Below are 13,561 nucleotides of genomic sequence, written 5' to 3' on the forward strand. Positions count from 1 at the left end.
ACCATGTCAAGTTTGCTGTTTTAAAGATACGGTGTATTGTTTAAACCACGATTACAGCTTTTTCACTACCGCCTTCACACATTACGATTAAGACAACTTCAATCTTTAGCCAAACGTTATAGCTTATATTCAGCATAGACGACAAATGACAAAACTGATTTCGCTGTTGAGGCTGTAAACATTACTACCGTCAAGCGGACACTGTAGTGTCGTAAAAATGCAAGATGGCGACTGCAATGACAGGACGTGGTAAGAGAAATGCAGCCTAATTTGTTCACAAATGTACCATGTTATGACATGTTTTGTGTCTGCTGGCGATGTCTTAACGGGTTTGTACTTGTTTTCAGGTATGGCTTTTATTAGGAATTTATCCGGGGTGTTGCATTCAAGGTAAGTACATCGATAGCGACCCTCAGAGGGCAGATCTTAGCAGGTTGAGATTGGATACATATGATTGTACATATATGCAATTAAATGTTTCCCTCCCCCCCTTTTCCCGGATGTCTCTCCAGGTTACAGGTTCTAGGTCCTCAGCAGCTCTCATGTCTCCACACCAGCACTTCACTGGAATCAAAGAACTGGGAGAGGAGCAACCGGAAGATGTATCCGCCTCAGCAACCAGATGATGATCGCAGACCAGCAGTAAGTCTTTCCGTCTGCTTGTAGTATGAAGTGCAGAGTGAGAGGATGACCCGGGCAGGTGTCACCTGCAGGAAACCGAGCGGATGAAAGTTACAGAGTACTTCAGAGTTTCTTCGGATTGTTAATCACAAAGTTATGGTCCTATGTATTTGCAAAGTGTAGATATATATGTTTGAGTACGTTGTGCAATCATTTCCATATCCCTCAAGCTGTGCATAAGTTGTCTCTTGTCTCTACAAATATCTGAATACTTGTGGTGGTTTCCGTCTTCAGGAGATCCACCACAGCAGGAGGCAGATCAAGTACAGCAAAGACAAGATGTGGTACCTGGCCAAAATGGTGAGACCCACAGCGGAGAATTACCTCATCGATATCGTATCTTCAAGTAAAGTCAAGTTCATCATATCTCCACTTTGTTTGCCACAGACCTTAATTTCTGCAATAATCCAAAACTCAATGGATCAATCCCATTGGCTTGTCGAGTGAGCTAGTGCTTCCCTGCAGTGCTCTATTGTGTGGCCCTTTGGTCCAGAATTTCCCACTTTTCATCATTAGAAACAACAGAAAAGTCATACGTCTCCATGGCTATACAAAGCCTTTAGTCCTCATGAGTTTTAATTTGATCTTACATAAACATGGTGCTAAAAACACAGCATGCAGGCCTAACAGCTGTGGAACAAACGGTGAAGTTATTTTTCCGTCTCACCGTTGGTTCTCCTTCACAGATCCGAGGGATGAGCATCGACGAGGCCATTGCACAGCTGGCGTTCAACGACAAGAAAGGAGCAAAGATCATGAAGGAGGTTAGTAGCTGCATGTTCACCTTTCATCATTGTGTGTTTAATGTAATTAGACAGCACAGTCACAGATACTACTTCATAAAATCCTGTATGATTACAATGTTTCCAATTTCACTGCTTGTATTTTGTTATTTATTGAGTTGTTGTATGTGTTCATGCATTATGTTGACAGCGTCCCCCATCACACCTGTGCACCAGAAGTGTATTTGTAGATGTCACAGCTCTTTGTTTGTTCGTTCAGGTTCTTGAGGAAGCTCAAGAGATGGCGGTCAAAAATCACAACGTAGAGTACAAATCCAACCTGTATGTAGGTAAGTGTCTACAGCACTGATGGGATACACTCCTGCACATTATTAACAAAGCAGAACCTCCTGTAGCTCGATGGCTTAAAATTACAAACAAGTGGAGTCCGCTGTGTAAATGTCGGCTTTGCGGTTGTTCATCAACATTGTGTGGCTAGTGTGAGAGGCGACAAAAACTGAACCTTTGTTGGTGAAGGGAAAAACAGTTTGGTATCAAAGCTATATTATTTAAGGATACGGGATTCATTCACATATTTAGACATACATTTTTACTTCTAATAAACATTTCAGTGTATGTATTTATTTGTTACATTATGTTTTACAAAGTGAGTAAAGCAATGTTTAAGTCGAGCCTAATGTTGCACATAATTACAAATAAAAGAATGATCCCAGTCACTCCCACACAGTGAGGCATACGACTAATGAGTGAAACACTGGTATCGGATCGCTACCCGGTATCGGCCGAAGCCCAGATATCTGTAATGGTGTCGGGACTGAAAAAGTGGGATCAGTGCATCTCTAGTTCAGAACGGGGGAAATGACCTTCAGTAGGACGGTAAGCAGGTAATGAATTAAAAAAGCAGTAGATTACTTTTGAGTTCAGACGGTGTGCAGAGTGGGTAATTTATGTTATCACAGATAAGCCTGAACTCTTTTGTTATTTTGACTAGTTTTCATTCAAAGGCACCTCTACAAATTCAATGAGTATTCTGTATCTTATCTCTCTCTCCGTTTATCTCATCCCCTCTTTATTAACCCCCCCCCCCCTCCTGTCTCCCATCCTGCAGCTGAGTCCTACTCCGGTAAAGGGAAGTACCTGAGGCGGATCCGTTACCACGGCAGGGGGATGTTTGGCATCATGGACAGAGTTAACTGTCACTACTTTGTGAAGCTGGTGGAGGGCTCGCCGCCCAAAACCGAGGAGAAGACGAGCTTTGACCAGGCCAAAGAGTACGTCCAGAGCCTCAAGAACCGAACAATCATCCACAGCCTGTAGACCACCTGATCCTATTTAACATCTTTTACTGTGTGTGTGTGTGTGTGTGTGTGTGTGTGTGTGTGTGTGTGTGTCTTTCATTTGACATTTGTAAATAAACAAATTAAAGAATGGGTTCTGAGACCTTATAGCGTTACTTATTTTCATTGTTTTAAGTGTTATTTTGAAATACTACTGACTGCAGCCAGTCATGCAGTTTTAAATACAGTGATGATGACTTCAGACAGAGATCATAAAGCACACCAATGTTTAGGAATGGGCAGATACTGTATTTGTCACTTTCTACATAGGTAATCACAGTTTATCTGACATATGATAAATGTATGCCTCATAAAGTAACAGTTGGCATCAATCAAATCTACATGTGCTCGGTGCAATAGTTGGAAGATCGCAATATTTAGGTACACTATAAGCCCTGTGATGTCCTTAGCTACATCTTGTCCTATCGGGCTAATAAATGTTTATTAAATTAAATATTTTTTTTTACTGCATACTGAGATAAATGTTAGTTCTGTAAATATCTACGCATTAGCCACCTCAGTCACAAATGTAACATTTACCAAATGAATGATTGTTTATTTCAAAGGGTTACTAATGTCACATGATTTTGATATTTTCACATCTGGGAGAAGTGTAAGCGTGTGTATGACATGCTGTCGCAGCTTCGTCGTGATGCGTCTGCTAGTTGTGTTAGGGTGACAGCAGTCACCATCACTCCTCCCAGCCGGGAGTGCAAACCTGTCAGCTCCACTCTTCTTCACCCCCACACTTCCACCACTTTATTGCGAGCCTCCAGACATCTTTGGAGTTGCCTCGTTGTCTTTAGAAAAACAGGAAATGATGAGCTGGAAGTGACTGGCTTCGCTAGGAGGCTACAGTCCGGAGAAAATGGGATTTGATGTTTAAAAAATATGATTTCATGCCTAACAGCAGGCTTCTTTAAAAACACACTTTTAAATGTGAAATAAGGTACAACAATAATTTTGTTAATGTGCACAGAAACCTTTAATTTGAAGGGACTGACATGTAAATTGGTTATTTGTTTAGCATTTTTTTGTGTTTTTGGTTGTCCTCGCTTTCTTATCTAACACTCCTGCAGGATGTAATTATGTTTACCTGGTGTCTTTCATGTCCTCATCTATTTATTATTTGCATTCTCTTTTGAATTTCACGACATTGTTGTCTGGCTAATAAATTGAATTTAGAAGCAAAACATCCTTAGAAGAACAAACTGGGGAGGAGATATGAAAGAAAAAGCATTCTTTGGGAATTTGTATTTTCTAAAGGTCACAGTGTCTGTGTTGTCGAGGCCCAGAGCTTTGGTCTCTGCTGTTTCTAATTGGCCTTTAGTTTCCTGTTGGTGATGTGAGTGATTCAGCTCGTGTCTGCCTGTCACCGCGTCCCTCCAAAGCTCCCGTCAGCTCTGAGCAGCTTTGAGTGTATTTTCAAATAAAATGCCATCTGCTGGCCCCAATTTCAGCAGACAGGTGCCCTCAATCTCAGGTTGGAGGCCGGCTTGGTCCCTCAGCACAAAGCAGCATGGACTTCTGAAAAGACCAAAAGGTTTTCATCTTCTTCCTGTTTTCTTTGTCCTTTCTCTCCCCTACTCTTTCACTGCCTGACTGTTTCTCTTTACTCCTAACATCCCTCCGCCTCTCTGAGCTCAAACACAAACATGCAAAAAAAGATCTCTACACACTCTAATGCAAGCGTTGCCTTAAGGCTTTATTACTGCAGAAGGTATTAAGAAACTTGCAATGAATTGAATTATCACAACCTACTATAAGGTGAGCCTGGAGCCTTTGGGCCCCCAAAGGGTTTGGGGCCCCATGGCAGTTGTCAGCTGTACCCAGCTGGAAATCCAGCCTTGGATAAAGTTAAGTTTTATTCTTTACAAACTAAGACATTAACTTATTTTGATCCTTTAATTGTTTGATTTCACTTTCTAATAAGACATAAGGTCTGCAAATGTAAATCTTGTGATGACCTCCATTAGGGGTCTTGCAAGATCTGGGTTCTTGCAAGACAATCCAGATCCGGGAAAAACTGTTTTTTTTTTGTTTAAAATATCTTTCTTTATACGCATTTTTCTTTTAAAAATGAATCAGGAACGGCCTATTCTGCTGTAACTCTATGGCGCCGATAGTATTCGCTGCTTTTACAGGAACTATTGAGAGGCCATGATCCGCCATCGCGGTAACAAATGGTCCATTGGAGTGAACGGAGATGACGTGACTCTCATTGGACGGCTCTGGTAAAGTCCAAGCACAGAGTTTGACGGCTCTGTTGAGGTGGAGTTAAAACTTCCACAAAAGTCCATGGATGATCGGTTAGTATCCCTTTACATACACAGAGACGAGGGATGACTGAAAGGATCCATGAAGTCAGTAAACTGAGCAACGATGCATTCAGGAGCATTGTAAAATTAACAACAGAATACTGCTTTTACTTTTGTTTTCCACAAACCACTTTCCTTCTCCCAACTGTAATCATGCAAAGACAGGCTACAAACACACACACACACACACACACACACACACACACACACACACACACACACACACACACACACACACACACACACACACACACCTTGTGTAATATCACAATAATAGTTGGCACAACAAAATGAGTTGGCATTGTACAGATGACTGCCTCTGCCCAGCGGCTACGAATGCACAGATTCACACTTAGACTGAAGAGAAAAAAGTTTGGCAAAGCTTCGTCCAATAAACCTGAGAGGCTTGTTGTCCATCTGGGCTTTCTGCCAGAGAGGAACATGTTTCTGTGAATCGTGCTGGTGAAGCAGCAATGCTGCTGATTAATGGATGTGTGAACATTGTGCCGTGTGTGTCTGTGGGCATACGAGGGAAGAGCAATCCCTAGAGAGAATGTAAAAGTTTATCGCTCAGCTTGCCAATACATTATTGGTGACTTTTTCATGAAACCACCTTGGTGGATTGTACAACTCAAGTAAGTTTTAAGACTACTTAAAGATTTTTACACTTCATATAAAGCATGGGAAATCAATGGATGCCTGGAATGTTCGAAAAAACACATCCAAAAACCGAAAACTGCACAGACTGCATTTGCGAATAGAATAAATGTAGTCAAGGAGTACAAACTTGCAATCACACTGGTGATCATGAGACAGTTATCACGAAAACAACATAGGATTATATAAATCAACAGCATCATGGCATTTGAAGAAGATAATAACACAATGCTTTACTCATGTTAAAGGAGCAATATACGACATTCAGAGCATTAATATAGCAGTAAACAACTATTTTTCTATATAAAGATTAATGTCTACCTTAACAGAGAATGAAGTCGCTTTCCCTCTGTGTTTTCACTATTTGACTCTTTATGGTTTTTTTGGGACAAAATACCAACTCAAGGTTTATTTACTACGTTTTTTTCCAGGGCTTTCAACCATATCACATGGTCTTCATCAGCAGATTGAGTCTGCTCAGTTGTCTTTTGTGTGTCACACCCCTCTCATCTGCCATGTCTCTCATCGGCTGACCAATACAAACTCATCATTCCTTATATAATAACCACATACTTGCACGCAAACATGCAAAACTAACACGCCGTTTCTGGAATCCAAATATCTTTTGTCAGGAGTCACTGGTGTGGGGAACCATTTATTTTCCTTAGCGTGGATTTCAGAAGAAGTCAAATTAATAATTGATAGAAAATAAGAAATCAAGCTCTTATCCGCAGGGGTTGCCCCCGACTATCCCTCCCGCAGGGAAGTCATGGTGGAGTTCGGTGGGTACATGAAGTGAATTATGTATCGTCTCATTCCAAGCATGAGCTCATCAAGCAACACGACAAGGAAACGTGTTTGCAGAGTTGGGAATTAACTGGAGGAGAAATTCAAGCAGTCTGGGCTGTATTATTCATGACGGGTGAGAATGTGCATTTAAAATATTCTGTACACAAGCGTATGCGCTACACAACCCGGGCTGCCAGACATACACATACACACACCTGGATGAAAGAATGGGATGTCATGATGCTTCCTTTCATTTGTTTTTAATGTTGGTTGTCGGTCAATGTGCCGGGGCAGCACATTGGAGGCTCAGATTGAGAAACAAATACAAATCAGAAGCCAGTTGTGTGGGGAGCGCCTCAGGGTGTTATTCATTTCCTTTTAACTTTTCCATTTTTTCTCTCTCTCACTCTCCCTGTCCCTCTGCGGTGGCGGTGTGCAGAGAACAACAGCGGCAAAATGATGTTAGCTCCCAAATGAAATCTTAGGCACAAACACCACAGAGCAGGCTGCCCGCTGGCCGCCGCTGGATGCTTTGCCCTTGAGAAACAAATTTAGACACAAACCACTTTGTTAGCTCTCTGGACAGCCCCCAATAACGCCACATTCACCTCTTTTTCCCTGGAAAAAAAGAAAGCTCACAGTCTTTGTCTCTGACAGGGACGCATCTGTTTTTAAAAGAAAAGAAAGGAAGAAAGTAGCAGAAACAAAAGTACTTAAGCGCTTGTCAGTTCTTGTTGCAGGTCAATATTTCAGTTGATTTGTTTTTGTGAGGCTTTTTTTTTCATATTCAGCTTCATCATTCCACCGGAACTTTTTTTAATCTTTTTGATGTTTTGAGTGTCTAACCTGTGGCTGTAAAGGGTTTACAGTTTCCCTCTTGTTTGAAGCGAGCGTGGTCACCTTGACTTCATGTCGGCTACAATGTATTCCAATGGCTTTCACAGTAGAAAGAAACCTTTTGAACCTCTACTGCAGCATAATCTACCCTCTCCACTGTCCTTCTGGATGTTCATCCATCAATCCAGCCATTTTCTGACATTTATCTGGGTTTGCAGTTGGCAAAAGGTTTCAATAGCTGTTGTGCATGACAACTATCGAAGACGGGCCGAATAGTCTGCTGTCATAGAATGGAGCGAAACATAATGAATCACACGAATCGCGATAATGGCACACACTTTTTGGACAGTCTCTCCTCAAAGGCCTTCATGGTGTTGTGTACCATGAAGCAAAGCAAAGCATTTTTCTCCCCCAGCTACATCGTCCAGCTCCTCCTGGGGAATAGTTCATCTGGGCTTTCTGTCAGATAAGAGGGAGAAATGGCCTGGGAACACTTTGCGACTCCAGCGGCCAAATACAATCTCTTCAGTGTGTTCTGGGTCTTCCCCAGAGTATCCTCCTCGTTGGAACAGTCCAGAATGCCACCTCAAGGTATATGAACCACTTCAAACGTTCTTCTTCTCCTTCTCCCTCTTCCTCTAATTACCAAGGGAAAACAATATAGAATGCTGTTTCCTTGTAACCAGAGCTGGAGTGTCCTTGTAGGTATATATCAGCAGAACAGAAGATGTGCCTTTAAACCCTCCACCTTCCTGCTCTGCTTTGTGATAACGCTTTGTTCAAAAACACAAAGCTTGGGTGCTATTTTGCAGCTCCCATGGGTGCTAAGCAGCACTAACTGACTAACTGCAGAGAGGAAGCAAGAGGAAAGTATGCCATTGCTATCAGGTGCACAAACTCAAAATGAAGCTCAGAGAGGAGACATGATAATTAAAAGGATGAAGCTTTATTTTCTGATCATGGCGAGATGGAGATGGTAGAAAATACAATCCCCTCTGGTTCCACGCCCTCATGATTCATAACATGTGATATTCAGCTTGCAAGTGATTTGTATTACTGATGACTGATCATTTTCATGTTGTCAGTATTTTCAATTTCCATGTTTTCATGACCCACCACGGAGTAAATGCACGGCGATATGAACACCCCTGCGTTTCAGCTGCACTGGGTGTCACTGTTGCACCACATCTGAATCCTCCTGCTCCGCTCTGCACATCAGGGTCTTCAGCGGCGGCTCATGGAGCGTCACGTTTCATGGGACGCAGAGGACGCTTTCCCCTGTCTACAGACTCCTCCAACGGATCACATCCCGCATGAAACCAGAGGCACAGAAACCAATCTTGCACAATCCTGCTGGGTATGTGCGCTGCATGTCTTTCAATTCATCAAGATGAATTTCAATATTTCAATCTGTCACGCATGCTGCAGCGCTCGGCTCAGAGTCGTGCAGTGCAGGGACGATGTGCAGCAGGCGGAGGGGGGAAAGTTCTATTAAAGACTGTTACAGTAAAATTGACTTTCTGTAATTCTGATACTGTGCGTGTGCATTCCCATATTTCATTACAGCTGTACAATAGTTAATCAAATGTCCAGGCACACAGCCTTGAATGACAAGCACCACTGCATTTGTATTGATGCTCTCCACACAAATCCATCTAAAGCTGAATCAAAGTAAAGTGCATTTTGCAGCATGACAGCACAACAAAACACACTTTGTTGTACAATGTAGTTTATTCCCTACTCTCCCTAGTAACCGTACGTTGAAAGACAGAAGGTGTCACTCATTCACTATTCACTACTCACTACGTAGGGAATTATTGGACTACATAATGTGGCAGATGGCAAAATACTGGTGTGCTACTTATGTTTTTATTGACCTCTTTTTTTTTATGCCCGTGTGTGCATGATGTGACTGTTAGTTTTACTCAGTTTAACTTTTACATTACAGGTTGGGATTATTTGAGTCAACTTGACTGAGATAATGATGATAATAACAATGCTCACGATAATGTAAAGTGAATTTTTTTAAAAGAAGGCAATTCCACTCTTTGTCTCGCAAGGCTGCTGCCATCTCTACTGGATGATCATGAAAATAAACAGGAAGCAAAAGACACATTTTGGCCACCCATGGATGTTGTGATTACACAATAGGCGTGTCGGGCCACTAGGTCACCAGGATTGGAACGTATTGTCTTAAATTCTTTAGAATAGAGCTTTTGGGAAATCATCCTGAAAAATAAAACTTTAATCAAGGTAATACACTAAGATTATATCAGTTTGAGTCGTGAGCGATCATTTCTTCTGCCAACCTTGCCTTGCCTGATAACGTATTACCAAGGCAACATGCGATCCATTGACGCTGCCTTCACAAAACGCAAATACTAAATTCCACATATGTTATTATGTTCAACAATTTTATCTAAAGTCAATGGACAAATGTGGAGTGTGAAGGAGCAGAGTATAAAACTGTCACTGAAATCAACTTTAATACTATGATATATGTGACATTTAAAAGGTACAATCTGTGGATCAAATGTAATAGAATTCCAGGTCAAATTATAACAAGTCATCTTTCAGCTTGGAATATAAAATACAGAGGCTGATGAATCACAGATGTTAAGATGTTAAAATGATACGACCCCTCCGGCCAATCAGAGTTGAATGTTCACAGTGGTCATAAATCATGGTTGTAAATCTGCCCAACTACCTTCCTAAATTTAAATCAGCTCTTAAAATGTGATCCATGCAGTCTACCTGTGAGCTAACTGTCCTGAATTTCGCACTGTATTTACACCTTCTCTCTCTCACTTGAATTAGGGCCAAAGTCAGAGCAGCTCATGTTTGTTTCTCGCCGTTGCCGCGGGGAAAGTCACCTGATGCCTGGCGACGCTGGAGATATAAGGCTCTCCGCTCATAAAACGGCCCATAAACACAGAAACAATCAAGGGAGGACCAGACGTGTGTGTGTGTGTGTGTGTGTGTGTGTGTGTGTTCAGAGAATATACTGAATGTTTGTATGCGCGTGTGAAGGCCAGGTGGAACATAATTGCCCACCTCCCTGCCTGAAATTCACAAAAGCTGAACGTTAACTCTGTGCTGAGCCAAAGCTTCTTTATTTACAAGGCACATTGCACCTCTATCCAGTTAATGAAATATTGATTTGGAAATTGTATTGTAAGCCGACGGAAAGCTTTTAAAGTGCTTAGTGCCTTTGCTCAGCGCCAACTTCATCAATTATTATTTATTGAGAACGCTCCTAAAGAAGAGAGCTTTTTTCCCCCGGGCTTGACGAGCACTGTGTCCATGATTAGCGTCATATTTCCGTAGCGAGAGAACGCGTGGCCCCGAATGGCTGCATGTTTTTTAATGAAAGATGTTGGCATCAAACTGAGTTTCATAATGATGACGACAGTGGGACATGGCTGATTTAATGTGTTTGTTCATATTCCAGTCAAGCTGTTAAAAAAAAAGAGAAACAAAAAGAAGAAGAAGGGAATTACGAACATTTCCAAATGTAGTTCACAATCAGCGACTCAGTATAGTGGGATTGTGTGTCTCTGGTGTCCGAGTTGGGCCAATATTGAAAGCCTCATGACTCAAAAATCACAAAAATTTGAATGTGTCTGCACTGTAGTATCCATCTGTACAGTACAGATAAGAAACTAATCCAAACCAAATAGAAACCACTCGCTCCCTGAATTTGGTTATTTTAGTATCTGTGGTGAACAGCAGACTTTGTAGGACCTCATGACACAAACTGTGAGATAAAACCAACCATCACTGCAGTGGATAAAAAGTCAAAATATTTACAACAACAAAAAACAACAGCAACACATACTGGTTCAGTACTGTACAAAAAAAGCCTGTCCATTCTAATCACCTCTATTCTACTGGGGGGCAATATCCCACAACCTCTCCGCGTACAAACTATTAACACGTTGTCAATCCTAACTCGTCAAATAACGACACTCTAATCTATGATGCTCTAAGAACCCCTCTAGCATCAGTTTTGGACGTGGCATGGATGGAGTGTCAGTTTGCAGAATGTCCTGTGTGCTCGGTGTGTTTCAGACGTCGAGGGGCACCTACCAACCGTTGGTGTTGGACAACTTGGGACTGAGACCGGATTTTAAATACATACATGGCTAGATACCACAAGAAGTATTTGGAAACCTATGTCATTTTATGATTTGGGATAAATTACCTTTTAAATTGAACAAAATGCTGCTCTGTTTAACTGTAAACAGAGCAGCATTTAGCTCAGCGGACGAGCTACACGAAGTTCAAACCTCGCATCTCAATCACGTTGCTTTTCATCAGTTTGGATGGAGGTTGCCATAAAATAATCAAGTTATACAGTAAGTACATTACACTTTTCAATACTTTCAGTCTGGAAAGTAGTGTAGCAGTCATGTTGCTTTAAGTCAGACAGCGATGTTTTTGGTCAGAATTTGGAAAACAAAATACTGCTCTGTTTAACTGTAATATTTACTATGAAAAACGTATCATGTAGACCTGTATTAAGGTCACACAGTGACTAATTAGTTATGTTGAAACAGGCCCAATCTCAGTAAGTGGTGATTTTTTTTCTTTTCTTTTTGATTTGAACACTATTAGACTTTCAGTCGGCGATATCTTTTTGTAAAATGTAGCTGCATTTGGCAATGTATGTGACCAAAGCAGGTACAGAGTGTCAACTGGGCATCGTTCCATTCATTGGCTGTGCTTTGGGCCGCAGTGTGTGGATTAGCAGGAGGTCATCATGGTTTATTACACACAGTCCGTCAGAGCCGTTTCCATTCTGCCGAGCCGCAACACACGTCCAGACTAATCAGCACCACGGACAGCACCTCTCGCACTTCACTCAGCTCGACCACCGCTTCACTCGATTAAAATTCACAGCGCCATTCACACTCCAGTACACTTAGTCCAGCCTTTGTTTTCACTTCATGCCCCAGCAGCCACCATTTATTTACCATTGCAATGCAAGCTTCGATCAAACTGTATCCACACAGAGCCATTCATTTCTTTGCAGGAACAAACAACATGCTAAAGACAGGAGCAAAAACATCAGCCAGCAAATATCTTGGCATTGAAAACCTTTTGATAATGTAACAATGTAATATCTTGACCTCGCATCAATTCAAAATGTACAAAACTGCTTTAGTGTACATTTGTCATATTGTGAAACATTCTGTACTCAACTGGATACATGTTGTTTCTACATGACATGTGATCTCTGGCCAGGTCATCATTGAAAATGAGAATTGGTTCTCAATTGATTTTACCTGGTTAAATAAAGGTTAAATAAAATAAAATAAAAATCTCTCAGATGATATTTCACGTTGCAGATCAGTGTGTATAGATAGGCCGACTGCAGGATTCGACTGTCTGTTGCACTGATTTTCAGTGGCCAACGTATTTTTTTAATAGTTTTCTTTTTTCATCAGTCTTTTTGAAAAGCTAAAACATGTTCCACGATCTAATACACATGAGTATCTACACCTTTACTGGAGAGCAACGTTGAACACACTCATCATCAAACAAGATAAAAGAATGATTCATTTTTTAGCATTTAAGAAAGACAGCCAGCATGAGGCTTAGGCCTTGCTTCTGTGGCTAAGACTCACGGGATATGTTGTACTAATGGCTAGTTTAAATAGCTTCTACTATGTTTCAGTGTCTAAGAACGTAATGTGATTATTCTGATGGGGGCTATAATAATTATTTATTTTTACTTCGAGGAATGATGCATTAGCCTGTATTATTAGGGGAGTATGCCAGGTTCTATGTGTCTGAGACCAACGTCTAGTCATACAATTATAAATCATATGTTTTTTAAATTTAATTTCCTCCCTTTTGTTCCTCATTTTAGTATAAAGGTCAACTTGCAGAGACTCCAAACTGCTTTCTAACAGCCGTGTCTATCTGTAGTCCAGAACAAAAAGTAAAGTTATTACCTTTTTCCACTCCCGCTGCCATTGTGGGTGGCCAGGGAATTGGTGAGACAGCTGCAAATTCTCCTCTAATTCCCACAACTTTCTCCAACACCACAGGCTGTGTGTGTGTGTGTGTCTGTGCTCACCTACAGGACCACCACAGATCTACTGGATGTACACGAGGGCCCGTTGCAGGACCAGATGTTGTTGTTGTGTTGAATCGCTCGCATTTCTATTAATCATTATCTCAACACCTCTCC

The 13,561-nt window shown here is 41.4% G+C and overlaps 1 protein-coding gene across 1 annotated transcript; it reads left to right on the plus strand.

Annotated features, from left to right (window-relative positions):
- Positions 1 to 180: 180 nt before the first annotated feature.
- mrpl22 (mitochondrial ribosomal protein L22) lies at positions 181 to 3,232 on the plus strand. Its single transcript, XM_076102443.1, has 7 exons — positions 181 to 249; positions 348 to 390; positions 513 to 642; positions 916 to 981; positions 1,368 to 1,445; positions 1,684 to 1,753; positions 2,533 to 3,232. The coding sequence occupies exons 1-7, from the start codon at positions 225 to 227 to the stop codon at positions 2,739 to 2,741; spliced, it is 621 nt and encodes a 206-aa protein (XP_075958558.1). The 5' UTR covers positions 181 to 224; the 3' UTR covers positions 2,742 to 3,232.
- The last annotated feature ends 10,329 nt before the right edge of the window (positions 3,233 to 13,561 follow it).

This window comes from Anarhichas minor, unplaced genomic scaffold (assembly GCF_050575085.1).
Source record: "Anarhichas minor isolate MPS153535 unplaced genomic scaffold, ASM5057508v1 ptg000027l, whole genome shotgun sequence".
Classification (NCBI taxonomy): Eukaryota; Metazoa; Chordata; class Actinopteri; order Perciformes; family Anarhichadidae; genus Anarhichas; species Anarhichas minor.